Source organism: Narcine bancroftii, chromosome 7, assembly GCF_036971445.1.
Source record: "Narcine bancroftii isolate sNarBan1 chromosome 7, sNarBan1.hap1, whole genome shotgun sequence".
NCBI classification, from domain to species: domain Eukaryota; kingdom Metazoa; phylum Chordata; class Chondrichthyes; order Torpediniformes; family Narcinidae; genus Narcine; species Narcine bancroftii.
Genome location: NC_091475.1, coordinates 46,157,724 through 46,171,927, shown reverse-complemented (window position 1 = coordinate 46,171,927; position 14,204 = coordinate 46,157,724). Strand labels below are relative to the sequence as shown.

The 14,204-nt window shown below is 35.9% G+C and overlaps 1 protein-coding gene across 4 annotated transcripts in view; it reads left to right on the top strand.

Annotated features, from left to right (window-relative positions):
• LOC138738853 (transcription elongation factor A N-terminal and central domain-containing protein) overlaps positions 1-14,204 on the top strand; it is a 16,734-nt gene extending 2,530 nt beyond the window's left edge. For 2 of the 4 annotated variants that reach the window (XM_069889965.1, XM_069889967.1), the window contains exons 2-3: positions 9,476-9,641; positions 13,094-14,204. In XM_069889965.1, the coding sequence (XP_069746066.1) occupies positions 13,098-14,162 (1,065 nt within the window). In that variant the 5' untranslated portion in view covers positions 9,476-9,641; positions 13,094-13,097 and the 3' untranslated portion in view covers positions 14,163-14,204. Of the gene's footprint in view, positions 1-9,293; positions 9,360-9,475; positions 9,642-13,093 lie in introns of all 4 variants that reach the window. The other 2 variants (XM_069889966.1, XM_069889964.1) reach the window with 2 other exon arrangements.

Genomic DNA, 14,204 nt, shown 5'->3' with positions numbered 1-14,204 from the left:
TTGATCCCGAGGGGAGTGGCAAGATGGCGTAGAGTCTAGACGTGTAATCTCGACCTCTCTGGCCAGACTTTTAAGTTCCTGTTTTTTAACCCTTTGTTTTCAAGTTTAAGCTTTTTAAATTTTAGTTTAAAGTATTAAGGAATTATTATGGCCACTAATGGTAATAAGATTAAACCTCAAGTGCAGAAGAAGTTACATTTTCGAAGTGTTGAAGATTTGGGGCCTCGACGACTTGATACAGCCCCAGGCTCAATCTCTTCATTGTCTAAACCTCAAAGACTACCTGTGGGAGCTGAAAAAAAATGTCTATTGCTCACCAAGTGAAGGATGGCACTGGAATTACCTGTTCTCCGGAAGAAGGTGCGTGTTCCCAAGAAGTGGACCCCAATTTGGAAAGCCTTTCGATTTCAATGGAGGGAGCACGTAGGAAGACGACTCCATTGTTGGAAATGCATCAGGTAGCATTTCAATCTGAAGAAATCGCTTTTCTTCGTGATTTGATGAAAAAACGAGATGCAGGGGGAGACCAGCGGCGACCCCTGAGGAAGTCGGGGTGCCGGCGCTGGGAGTCCAGACCCACAGTAAAACTTTTAAAATGCCTTCTGTTGAGTTGCAGCAGGAGATGCAGTTACCTTGTTCTGCCACCACGTCAGAGAGCAGAGCTGAGCTTTCCCCGTCCCACCCCGTCCGTGGTGCCTGGGATGTGAGCTATATAGAAGAAGCCTGTAAAGTCTAAATAAAACACTCTTGTGTTGACTAACCTGCAGTATGTGTATTGCTTTAGTAATTATACAGAAGTAGTCGCTACAACATTTTAATTTTATTTTATTTTTTCAAATTCGAGATATAGCATAGTAACAGACCCATCCAGCCTACAAACACATGCTGCACAAATACAATCTGTGGCCAATTCACCTACTAATCCAGTTTATGTTTGAAATGCCACATCATTGATCCAGCTATAGTCTCTCTCTTTGCCCAAGAAGGAGATTAAAACTTATGATGATTACCACTTAAGTACCAATCGTTCATGAGATTTTTTAGACACAATATTGAAAACAAGTGCCAAGATCCTGAAGAATGTTTATTATTTGGAAATGTTTACAAAAGGATAGCCAAAGGAACTAGTTAAGTAAAGATTCCACCTGCATTGAATTCGCCCATCTTTATTGAATGAAGATCTACCGGAACCAATGCCTGAAGAGGGCGCACAAAGTCAGTGAACTGGTGTGGACTCGAAAGGCCAACATGGCCTGTTTCCGCTCCGTAAATGGTTATATGGTTATATATGGTTTACCGAATCACAGTGTATGCAATTGTTCAAGCTGTTATAAAACCTTTGTTGATGTCTCAAATGAATGAAATGGTTCAAATGAATGCTGGTATAAGTTCAGAATTAAATATGGTTAAGACACATGTGGATGCATCTTATGAAGAATTAAAAAAAGTTTCAGACTGCTTTTTTGGACTGTAAACAACAAGTGACTTCTAACACAGAAAAAGTGTTGAAGGTGGAAAAATCAGTCATAGAACTAGGAGAACGTGAGAAGGAGCTAGAAAGAAAAATAGATTACTTGGAGAATCAAAGCAGAAGGAATAATGTGAAAATTGTTGGTTTGCCAGAAGGTATAGAAGGACAAAATCCTCTTCGTTTCTTTAATGACTGGATCCTGCAAATATTAGGGCAAGAATTTTTCTCTGGGGGATTGGTACTGGAAAGAGCCCATAGAGCTTTAAGAAGAACATCCTCAGCTGGTCAACCACCAAGACCAGTAATAATTCGATGTTTGAGTTATTTGGACAGAGAAGCAATACTTTGACTTGCAGTGCAAAATGTGAGACAACGACAAACCCCGTTATTGGTTCAGAATAGAAGAGTCTTTTTTTATCCTGATTTGAGTCAAGAGGTCATTCAACGTCGACGTTGATTCAATCCAGTTAAAGAAGTTTTGTGGCGCAAAGGTTATAAGTCTACTTTTCGCTACCCTGCAGTGCTGAAGGTGTTTTATGGAGACTATCAATTTCGGTTTTTTGAAAATGATCGTGAACCAATGATTTTTGCTGATTCATTGCCAGATGTAAGAGGACAAAGACGTAGTCCACCATTATCTTCTAAAGAAAAATCTGGTTGTTCTGGAAACGGAAGAAATGGGAGAAATGGGAAAAATGGGAATGGAAAGAGTCTACCTCCTTCTGAAATGGGATCTCCGAGATTGGAATCTTTTGGATGAAAAGAATTTTCTTATTCTATTTTTTTTTGTTATTATGATATATATATTTTTTTTAAATTTTTTATTTTTCACACCATAAATCACATTAGCCATGATATACCACTATTTCTTTTTCACACATATACAGTGACTTTTTCTCCCCCCACCTCCTCCCAAGCCACCCCCCCACCCCCCCCCTCATCCATTTTAGGTATACAATCTAGGTTGCATTAAGCCAGTCAGACAATGTTGTCATTCAACAAAAATACACCAGAAATTCTACTGAGTCCATTCTTTTCTTTCCTTCTCCTTCCATCAACTTAGGTAATGTTTGTCCCCGGTAGGTTTTCGCTATTGTATTTAATGTAAGGCTCCTATACTTGTTTGAATATTTCAATATTATTTCTTAACCTATATGTTATTTTTTCTAATGGAATACATTTATTCATTTAAATTTAGTAGTTTCTTCCTTTTAATTTGGTTATGTATTCCATTAATATTTAAAGTCATATAGTTCAGCGTAGCCCTTTTATATTTTGTTTATCTTCTCTTTCCGTTTTTCCATCATTACCTTTCCTCCTTTTCCATTTCTGTTTTCTTATTTTCAACTCTTTATAAGACAACATTCCTACAACATCCAACATTTTCCTTATTCTCCTATTTCTATCTTATTTATCCCCAATCTCCCCTTCCCCTCCTGAGTTGTCCTTTATCCCTTGTCGGACAACCACATCTCCCCTCTCCATTTGGATTTGCGAATCCACTCGCAAGTGTCAACTGATTTTGCAGTGACCGCTATTCCCCCCCCCCCAGAAAAGATTTCACTTTTCATATGTCACAAAGGTCACTCTTTTAATTCCCTCCTTATTCTCTCTATTCCATTACCTTCCCTTATTAATTCTTGTCTATACTATCTATATTTTCCTCTAAGTACAGATACTTTCACGTATGCACATTGTCTCTATTCACTCTTATACCTCTTTACCCGCATACATATCAATCGTGATCATTTTTACTCTCATTACCCGTCTTCATCCCTCAGTCTATTTTTGTCTTTACCCACATACATATCAATCGTGATCATTTTAACTCTCATTACCCGTCTTCCTCCCTCAGTCTATTTTTGTAATTGTTCTGCAAATTTTCGTGCTTCTTCTGGATCCGAGAATAGTCTGTTTTGTTCTGGAATAAATATTTTCAATACCGCTGGATGCTTTAGTATAAATTTATACCCTTTCTTCCATAAAATCGCCTTTGCTGTATTGAACTCTTTTCTCTTCTTTAGGAGTTCAAAACTTATATCTGGATAAATGAAGATTTTTTGCCCTTTATACTCCAGTGGTTTGTTGCCCTCTCTTACTTTTTCCATTGTCTTCTCCAGTACCTTTTCTCTTGTAGTATATCTTAGGAATTTTACTACAATAGATCTTGGTTTTTGTGGTGGTTGTGGTTTAGAGGCCAATACTCTATGTGCCCTTTCTATTTCCATTTCTTGCTGTAGTTCTGGACATCCTAGGGTCTTAGGGATCCAATCTTTTATAAACTCCCTCATATTCTTGCCTTCTTCATCTTTCTTAAGGCCCACTATCTTTATGTTATTTCTTCTGTTATAATTTTCCATTGTATCTATTTTTTGAGCTAGTAGTTCTTGTGTCTCTATAGTTTTTTTATTAGATTCCTCCAATTTCTTTTTTAAGTCTTCTACCTCCATTTCTGCTGCTACTGCCCGCTCTTCCATCTTGTCCATTTTCTTTCCCATTTCTGTTAAGGTCATCTCTATTTTATTCATTTTCTCTTCTGTGTTGTTTATTCTTTTTCTTAAATCATTAAATTCATGTGTTTGCCATTCTTTAAATGATTCCATGTATCCTTTAATAAGAGAAAGTATATCCTTTATCTTGCCTTTCTTTTCTTCTTCTATTTCACTGTACTCTTCCTCTTCCTCTTCTTCTTCCTCTGGGTTGGCCATCTGTTGTTTCTTTGGTGCCCTTTCCTTCTCTTCTTTCTTGTTTCTATTGTCTTCTGTGGACTCTTCTTGCTGCAGGTGTTCTGCAACTGTCGTTGCCGGCTGTGGAGATCGACTCCCCAGCTGGTCCCCCCTCCCGTCGGTGTGTTTTTTTTTCATGCGCGTTTGCGCACTTTTACTCGGCTCAGCGAGCCATTTTTGTAGTCCATTATTTACCGACCTGAGGGAGCGGGTTTCTCTCTCCGCAGCGGGCCTCTTCGGACAGGTAAGGCCTTCACCTTTTTCCTCCTTTGTCTTCTCTTCCTCTCTTCTTACCGTTGCTTTCGATTTTTCTTTTTTTGTCGCCATCTTCTTTCCACCTTTATACTCACTTTTCTGTAACTTTTATTTCTGTGCCTTTGTGTTTTCCTTTGTTTTTCCCGACTTTTCTGGAGAGGGCTGGAGTTCACTGTCCGGCCACTGCTCCATCACGTGACTCCTCCGTTATTATGATATTTTGATGTTATTGATTGTTTGTCTGGGGAGGGAGAGATTTGCATATTTGCACATTTAGATTTACAAGGGAAAATACAACAAGCGGAATGTAAAAGTAGGGTGATTTCAGATCACTCCTTGTTATATTTTACATATGCAACTTCTGAGAAAAATTCAAATGGCTATTGTTGGAGATTTAATACAATGTTTAAAAAATATGGAATTTATTGATTACTCTTTTGGTAGTTTTTTTTGGGGGGGGTATTTTCTTTTTTTTTCTCTTTATTTTTTTATTTTCATTTTAATTAGTTTTTAATTTGTGATTTTTTTTCTATTGGAGGGCCTATATATGTTGATTTGAGTTTTTATATAAAGATATTATTGGTATTTAGTAATAATAGTAGATATGTCAAAGTTGAGGTTTGCTACTTTTAATGTTCGAGGATTAAATAGTCCAATTAAGCGTAAGCGAGTCTTGGCGTATATTAAGAAAATGAAAATTGATATTGTTTTTTTTACAAGAAACACATTTGAATGTGAAGAAAAGCATGAAATTAAAAAGAGACTGGGTTGGGCATGTATATTCTTCATTTAATTCTAGAGCTAAAGGTGTAGCAATTTTGATACATAAAAATTTATCTTTTGAATTACAATCAATGGAGGAAAAGGCAGGATGTATTCTTAAATTGAATTGTAAGCTTTTTAGTGAATTTTGGACTTTACTTAATATTTATGTCCCAAATGCAGGTGATGAAATATTTATTTCAGATGCATTTTTATGTTTGGGTCAGGCTAATGATAATATTTTAATTGGTGGTGATTTTAATTGTGTTTTGGAACCTTTATTTGATAAATCTCTGAAGAAAGTTAAAAAAAATCCAAGATGGCAATTCAAGTCCAAGCGTTGATGAAAGATCTTAATTTAGTAGATATTTGGAGACGTCTTAATTCTACAGAGAAAGATTTTTCCTTTTATTCATCAAGACATGAATCGTTTTCAAGGATTGACTTATTTTTAGTATCGGCACATTTACAAGGGAAAATACAACAAGCGGAATGTAAAAGTAGGGTGATTTCAGATCACTCCTTGTTATATTTTACATATGCAACTTCTGAGAAAAATTCAAATGGCTTATCGTTGGAGATTTAATACAATGTTGTTAAAAAATATGGAATTTATTGATTTTTTGAAAGAAAAAAAAAATTTTTTTTGGAAAGAAAATTCTAATTCTGCTCAAAGTAAGTTTGTATTATGCGATGCTATGAAAGCCTATTTGAGAGGACAAATAATTAGTTATCAACTCATCAAGGTTGTCCTTTATCACCAGCTTTGTTTGCATTAGTGATTGAACCTTTAGCACAGCTGATAAGACAAAATACACAGATACAAGATATGAAAGTTTTAGACGAGGAGTATAAAATTAATTGATTTGCTGATGATGTATTTGTGTGTTTAATAAACCCAGCTCAGTCACTTTTGCATTTGAAGGAATGTTTAATACAATATGAAAGTGAAATATTACCAGTAAGTGAAAGAGATTATTCAGTTCATAAGAATATTATTAATTTGAAGTGGACTGATCGAATTAAGTATCTGGATATAATTTTGAATGTTAATTATCAATCTTTATATAAATTAAATTATGCTCCAATAATTAAAAAAATTAAAACTGATTTGATTAAATGGAAAGATTTACCTATTAATTTAATGGGTAGGATAAATACAATTAAAATGAATATCTTTCCGTGTATACAATACTTGTTCCAATCTATTCCGTATTTACTTGATAAATTTTTTTTTCGAGATTTGAATAAAATGGTTAGGGAGTTTTTATGGAGGGGTAAATTTTCGAGAATAGCTTTGAATAAATTAACTTGGAAATATGAGTTAGGGGGACTACGTTTACCAGATTTTCAAAATTATTATGAAGCAGCCCGACTTAAATTTATTAGTTCATTGATGGATTTGGTACGGCCTCCTAGTTGGGCTAAAATTGAGATGACAAGTATTTCTGAATTTGAAGTACATCAATTTTTGTTTAGATGGAATATAAATTTGTTACAACAATATAATGTGCCTATACTGAAAATTTAATGAAGTTATGAATAAAGAAAAATAAAATGACAGGCTCTAGGGGTAAATTATTGGCTTTGACTGTTGTATAATAATCAACTTATTTCTTTTTCAATACATAATCAAAGTTTATTGCATTGGAGATTTAAAGGTGTGAAAAATTTGGGAGATTATTTTAAAGAGGGTAAGTTTTTATCTTTTAATCAGATGAGGGACGGTTTTGGTATTGATAAGAATTCTTTATTTCTTTATTATCAAATTCGATCTTTGGTAAAATGTATGTTTGGTAGAGATATGATTTTACCTAAAATTACTAAATTTGAAACTCTTCTTATGAAGGTACCAGAGAAAAGTTATATTTCATCTATGTATCTAATATTACAGGATGGTATGGATAAAAAGGGTTGGGATAGATCTAAAATTAAATGGGAAGCGGATATTGATTTTATTTTTTCTGAAGAGGATTGGTTAGATATCTGTTATGATAGTGTAACTAGATTGATAAATGCACGTTATGCAATGAATAATTACAATTTTTTACATCAATTATATTTGATACCTGAAAAATTAAGAAAATATGGTTTTCATTAATCAGATTTGTGTTTTAGATGTGGTGACGCGGTTGGAACTTTTTTTCATGCTGTTTGGTCATGTATACATATACAATCTTTTTGGAAGAAAATTCAATTGTTTTTAGAATACCTGTATAAGATTAAACTAGTTTTAGATCCAACAGTATTTTTATTGTGTAGTTTGCAACCTCTGAAAAGTTTGGGATTAGATAGTTCCAGCTTGCTTTTGTATATTTAGCTTTGTCCGTAGCGAAAAAATGTATTGCTAGTACGTGGAAAGATACAAATATTATTGATATGACATAATGAGATGAAATATTGTTTAATAATGGAAAAAATTACATATGTTTCGCATGATAATTATAACTTTTTAATTAATAAGTGGCTGTTATACTCAGAATATTTACATTTCAATTTATATTGTTTAGTTTTTAATATGTATATTTAACTTTTTCTTTAATATTCTTTCTTTCTTTATGGCTCCCCTTAGGAGAGTTGGCTGAAGGGGGGTGTTTCTTTTTTTTTCTTTTTTTTTCTATATATAAAAACCGTTTATGTATATATTTAATTGCTTCATATGTCATATATTATTTGTTTTTTGAACGAATAAATAAAGTTTATTTAAAAAAAAACACTTGATCCCTCATTTCCAGAATCAAACTGATGAACCACCTCTGCAGTGTGTCCAAAGCTAGTATATCTCCTCTCAAATATCACACACAAGACTCAAGGTGCGGCCTCACAGTACCCTGGGTCTTAAATTCAATCCCTCTGGCAACATCGCATTTGGCTTCTTGGTTGCCTGCTGCACCGACAAACTAACTTTTTTGCAGTTCATTTACAAGAGATCCTCAAAGGTCTTTCTCCACAGTAGCATGCTTCAGTTTACCTGTTATATCTACAAACTGGACTGATAATGTGAGAATTAACTTGCAAATATCTCAAGCTGCTGAAAATGGATGTTTATGTTGGAATCAATGTTGTTTCGGGTTGATACAGATTCTGCCGAACCAGAGGAGTTCAGTTTGATTTTTTTTCTCAACCATAAAATGTACAGGTTTGAGGGGTGGAGGGGGTGGGAAAGGTGCATCAAATGATTAATTCCATCTTTATGGCTTTTATAATGCTGATTGCTCAGAAGTTGACAGCTAGAAGCCTCTGCAAGGCATGGAAAAATCATTTGTTGTCAGATCAGCTTCAGGGGATATGGTCATCATGGTAGGATGTCTTGCAAATAGACATAACAATGTGTGTGCAAGGCATAGCAATAGGTCACCTATGTCAGGCTGTTATTGTTTCACACATCACCCTGTTCCTGAATGATTAATTTTAATTTGAAAACACTGTAAAATTGTATAATGCAGTATTTTCCAGAGGTTTAAGCATTGTTTTTTGCACTTCCTCGAGCTTTCTGCAGCATTGTCCTGTCAGATATCATTCGAACTGAGGCCAGTTACAGAGAGTCCATCTCTTTACTCTCTCATCCGGTGGCAGGTTTACACCAGGAAGTCAAGGCGAATCTCAGTCGGAGTTTACTGTTCCCCATTTAGGATTGAAGCACTCCCTGCAATGGGGTAGTGAAGGGATTTTCAGGCTTCTACCCAAGGTTAGCTGCTGTCCTAAATTGTCACTCCAATTCCTCGCTGAAGAACTGCTTCACTCTCAGAGACATCATCTTTTGGATAAAATTATGCCCTATCTTCCAGTGCACATGAAAGGTTTAATTTGAAGAAGAATATAGGAGTTAATCCGAGTTCCCCAGACACTGATTATGCCCCAAACATTGCAAAATCAGATAATGGTCATAATTATTTTGCTGTTTATGGGAGCTTGCACTGTACAAATCAGCAGCTGTGTTTTTGAGCTTTTAGAAAGTGCATTCACTTCAAAACCTCTTTATTAGTTCTAAATCAAGGTCATGAGAAAATGCATAAATGCATGTGGATCTTTTCTTTCCCGTTTTAGAGAATTCTGTTTTATTCCCATTCACTTTATAGTCAAGGCCATTGGAGGGAGCTCCAACCTGCTGAATGTAAATAAGATTGTAAATCTTATTATAGAAGGTAAATCCCAGACTTTAAAATGTGTTATTTGCAATCTTTAAATATCAAATATTATGAAGAATTGTTTCCAAAAACAATGCTGTTAAATATTAATTGCACTTGTCATCCTTTTACAGAAGCAAAAATTAACACCAAGCCAAAGGAGAGAGTGGTGCAGTGAATCATTGCCTCACCATTCCATTTCAATCCTGACTTCCAGTGCTGTCTGTCTGGAGTTTGCAACTTCTCCCTGTGACCATGTGACATTTCTCTGGGTTCCCCAGTTATGTAAAAGATATGCAGGTTGGTTGATTAATTGGCCACTGTAGATTGTCCCTAGTGTGTGGGTGAGTGGTAGAATCTAGTGGGGGTTGATGGAAATGTGGAGAGAATTTGTACACTGGACTCTTGTTCACCTCAGATTTGCTTGCCTTGGTGACCATGCCTTTTGCTACCTAGTCCCTGGTTCTGATATTCCCTACCTAAGCCCCTCAGCATGTCATATTCTCTCTACCTTAAACACACCTAATCCAGACCCAGAAAATAGGGCATTATGCTAATGTTCTTCAGTAGCTTGGTGTAAAGGTTAAAATCTTGGGTTTTTGACTCTTTGTTAATTTGTGCCTGTCTCTTTAAGAGAACCATTGTTTGTAGTGGTATCATAGTAACTATGATGTAACATGTCATAGTATCTGCCCAGACTAAGTGTTTGCTCTTTTTCTACAAGATGTGGAGGAAGCGTGAGCATGAGAAATTTTTATTTGAATTTTATCTCTATAGTTTTTATCTCTGTATCTCTATACAGTAAATGCTTTGTTATTCACCGTTATGAAAGTCTTATGGCGAAACTATGCAAAATGTTTATCCGTTCTATCAACGAATTAAAACTACATAAAGTAACAACCACAGAGTTTGAATTATTGGATTAAAAAAAAAAGAGAAATTTGGGAAATCACAGCTCACGCTTTGGAAGATGATACTTTGAAATTAGGATATGTTAGAATAAGGAAAGTGTCGTCTATACTTGTTGTCATTTCATTTTTTGATAATCACTCCTGCAAATTAGTAAGTGCCATTAAGTCCATAAGAATAGGATCAGAAATAGTCTATTTAGCTCATTGATTCTGTCCTGCTATTTAATCCACAGATTTACCTCTCTCTGACAAAATAAGTTCCTTTGCATCCCTATTTTAAATGGGCAGTCTTCAATCCTGAAGTTATACCTTCTTGTCCTAAACTCCTCCACTATGGGAAACAACCTTTCTACATCTACTCTATCCATGCCTTTCAACATTCACATTGTTTCAATGCGATCTCTCCTCATTCTCCTAAATTCTAAAAAAACAGGGTAAGGTCTGTCAAACACTCCTCATATAATTCATTCTCGGAATCATCCTTGTATTGCAACTCATCCTTGTGGCTGAAAATTTGCTCTGTCTGCCTGTCCACAAAGTTCCTCCCAGCTGTCCCTACTTGTGTACTGACCACCTCTTCCTCTGCTTCTTTTCTCTGGTTCCCACCACCCTGTAAATCAAGTTTAAATGCCCCTCCCCAACAGCATTTGTAAACCTCCCTGCCAGGATAATGGTTCCCCTCCTGTTCAGGTGTAACCCATCTTGTTTGTACAGGTCACCCCTTCCCCAGAAAATGTTCCAATGATTCAAGAACCTGAAACCCTGCCCCCCTGCACCATCTCCTCAGCCACATATTTGTCCTATTCTGACCTTCCCTAGCTCATGGCACCATTAGTAATCCAGAAATGACCATCTTGGAGGTCCTGTTCTTTCGACTCTTTGCTCCCCGAAACTTGCTTTGCAGGATCTCTACCCCATTCCTGCCGTTAAATAATCTATATAAATGTAGGTTACCTTTGAAGCTTAGCTATAGATAACTAGCCAAAATTTGAATTCATCCAAAACTGTAGCTCAATTTATCCTTGAGCTCAGAAGAAAGAAAATAGCTGTGAGAGTTTCTGGAGAAATGATGCTGAGTTTTGGCAGCCTACATGTGGGTGTTGATTCCATCCTTCCTCATGATACTCTCAGGAGGCTATGGGTAGATGAGGGAGGAGGATAGGCCAAGTATGGATCTTGAGTAAAACTCCTAAAATATTAGAAACTATCTATTGATGTAGTGTAATTTTCTCTTGTGTAGAATGGCTGTCAGGTTCCTGATGATAGTTGAGATTTGTGGTGAGCCCTTTGGGGAAGTGGCTGAAAATTTCCATTCATTAATAATGCATTGAACTGAAATCTCCAAATATAAATTTTTGGACTAAATATGACAGATAAACATTGCTCTAGCTCTCTCTCATTGCTGTTTTCTGAACAGGTTTTCATTACCATTTTTCCACACACTTACCAGCCCATTTATTTTTCTGATCCCTCCTATTTGCCCAGTAACACCACAAACTTAACAGCTGCATGTAATGACTCTAACTGAGAAAACTATTTCCCTTGTTAATCAGTAAAAGCTTCAAAGTTTACTAAACTGAGTTGTTCATATTCTCCTATCCCGCATCGGAATTGTCAGCCACAAACGAGCCTGCAGCTGACGTGGACATTACCCCTCCATAAATGTTCGTCCGCGAAGCCAAGCCAAAGAAAAAGAAAAGATTAGGAATTAATCCACACTTCAATGCCACCTCCAATCAATCTTCGATATTCATTCACAAACCTCCTCAGGGCCCATACTTGTATTTTAATCATTAATGCTTTTGTTTGCTTTTTTTTTATGTGCTGTTTTTAAATCACTCTTTAAAGTTGTCCCAAAAATTCTGGAAAGTTAAGTGAGTTCACAGTTGGTGTATGTAAGCAAAACAGTTTGCAATGAAGAAAAGTGATGTAGTCAATGGCTCATGCCACAAGCTGTTGGATAATTTTTCTCCATTCCACTCTTAACCTTTAGAAAACAGGGGCTTCATTTAATCTCCTTTAGCCCTCTAACCATCCAAGATGTGTTTTTTTTTGTCATTCGTGTTATCAGTTGCTACTGTGCCTTGTGCTGGCAGGACCCAATTCCCTTGAATTCTCTCTCTAAATCCCCTGGAGTGGTAAAATGCAAAGTGAACTAACTGAACTGTTAGTGGTGCTATTTATCGGTGCAGAAATCTATTCTTGAGACCAATTCCAATTCCACTGTTAGCAATGTTTTTACTCAAGGTTTTTAACTTTTCCCCTTCCTGTCTATTTCTCCATCAATTAATCTTTATCTTGAGGATACTCCATCATTCAATTGTTCCCATGTATTCTGTGATCTCAATATGCAACTATTGACTTACATTTTCAACAATCTGCAACGCGAAAGTAAAGGAAGAAATTTCAATCTGTGTCACATTATAGGTGAAACTTTTTTTTAGTTTCCTTTGGTCTTTTCAATCAGCAATGTGTTTTACAAATGTGTGAAAAAGTAAACATTAGATTGGGAGGCAGCGTTGTGTGAATTTTATTTTGTGCATTCACATCTTAATTTCTGCAACCCTATGTTTCTTATAGGATGCCATAAGTTTGAGAAGTAAAAAAATATCAGAAGCAGGAGTTGGCGATACACAACCTCAAACTTGTTTCACTATTCATTAAAAATCATGACCTCAACTCCATTTTCCTGTCCAGTTCCTTGATTCTACCTCCATTTTCCTGTCCAGTTCCTTGATTCTACTGCAAAAATTGATCTGTTAAAAACACTCTTAAAATGAATGTACTGTATATTTAAATATAAATACCCGTAATAATGTCTACTTATTTGATATTTGACAGTGCAATGAATAACCTGAAGGAGGTGACCCGTAGAGCACGGCAGATTGAGAAACTTGTTTCTGCAAACAACATCCAGGACATAAAGTACCTCCTGAATGATTTTGAGAGTATTCCAGTCACACCTGAAATTCTCCAGGAGATGGATCTTATTAAAGCTGTATATAGAGTGCTAAAAACTTGTCCAGATGCTGATACCAGGGGGAAGGCACGGAGTCTACTGTCTGCATGGAAAAAATTATACAAGACTTCTATTTTCCAGGGAAAATGTCAGGAAAAAATGGAGCTGTCAAATGAAATAAATCAAGGAAAAGTACAACTTGAACGTAAGATGTATGAAACCAATTTTGCTAGGAAAAACTTCACACAACAACCAGAAGATGTTCAAATAGCAACAGAAACTGACGTCTTCCACCATCTCCTCACAAACAAAAAAACACACAATGTACAGGAACTTTCAGCAGAAGGCTTTTTAGGAATTGACCAGAATCCAGTTCCTAAAAAGTTGTGTATTTCAGATCTTGATGCTGTGCGGTCTAAGTGTATAGAACTAATTTTCCAAGCTTTAACTGACTCAGAGACAGTTGATGAAAAAATGGTAGAAACATTGCATAGAATTGCCAAAGAAATCGAACAATCCATATATACAATTCATTTGAAAAATATTAAAAAGTACAAAGCTTGCATTCGAAGCAGGATTTCAAATTTACAGAACCCTAAAAATCCTCATTTAAGACAAAAAATATTGTTAGGAGAACTAACTCCACAGACCTTTGCTGAGATGTCAGTGATGGACATGGCTAGTGAGGAGTTGAAACACCTAAGAGCATTGTACACTACCTCTGGGCTTCAGGACCATCAGCTGCCTCATTGTCTGGAAGGAATTAAGACAAACAAAATCAGATGCAAAAGGTGTGAAAAATTTAATTGTACGGTCACTGCAATTGACAGAGGTACACTTTTTATTCCAGGTTGGGTGCAAAGTGGAAATCCTGATGAGCAGATGATGACTTTTGTCATTTGCAATGAATGTGGAGAAAAGTGGTATAACAGTGGCTGGATTTCTGTTTAGATTGACAAAGGATCACAAATAAATTTGATTTCGTAAATCACA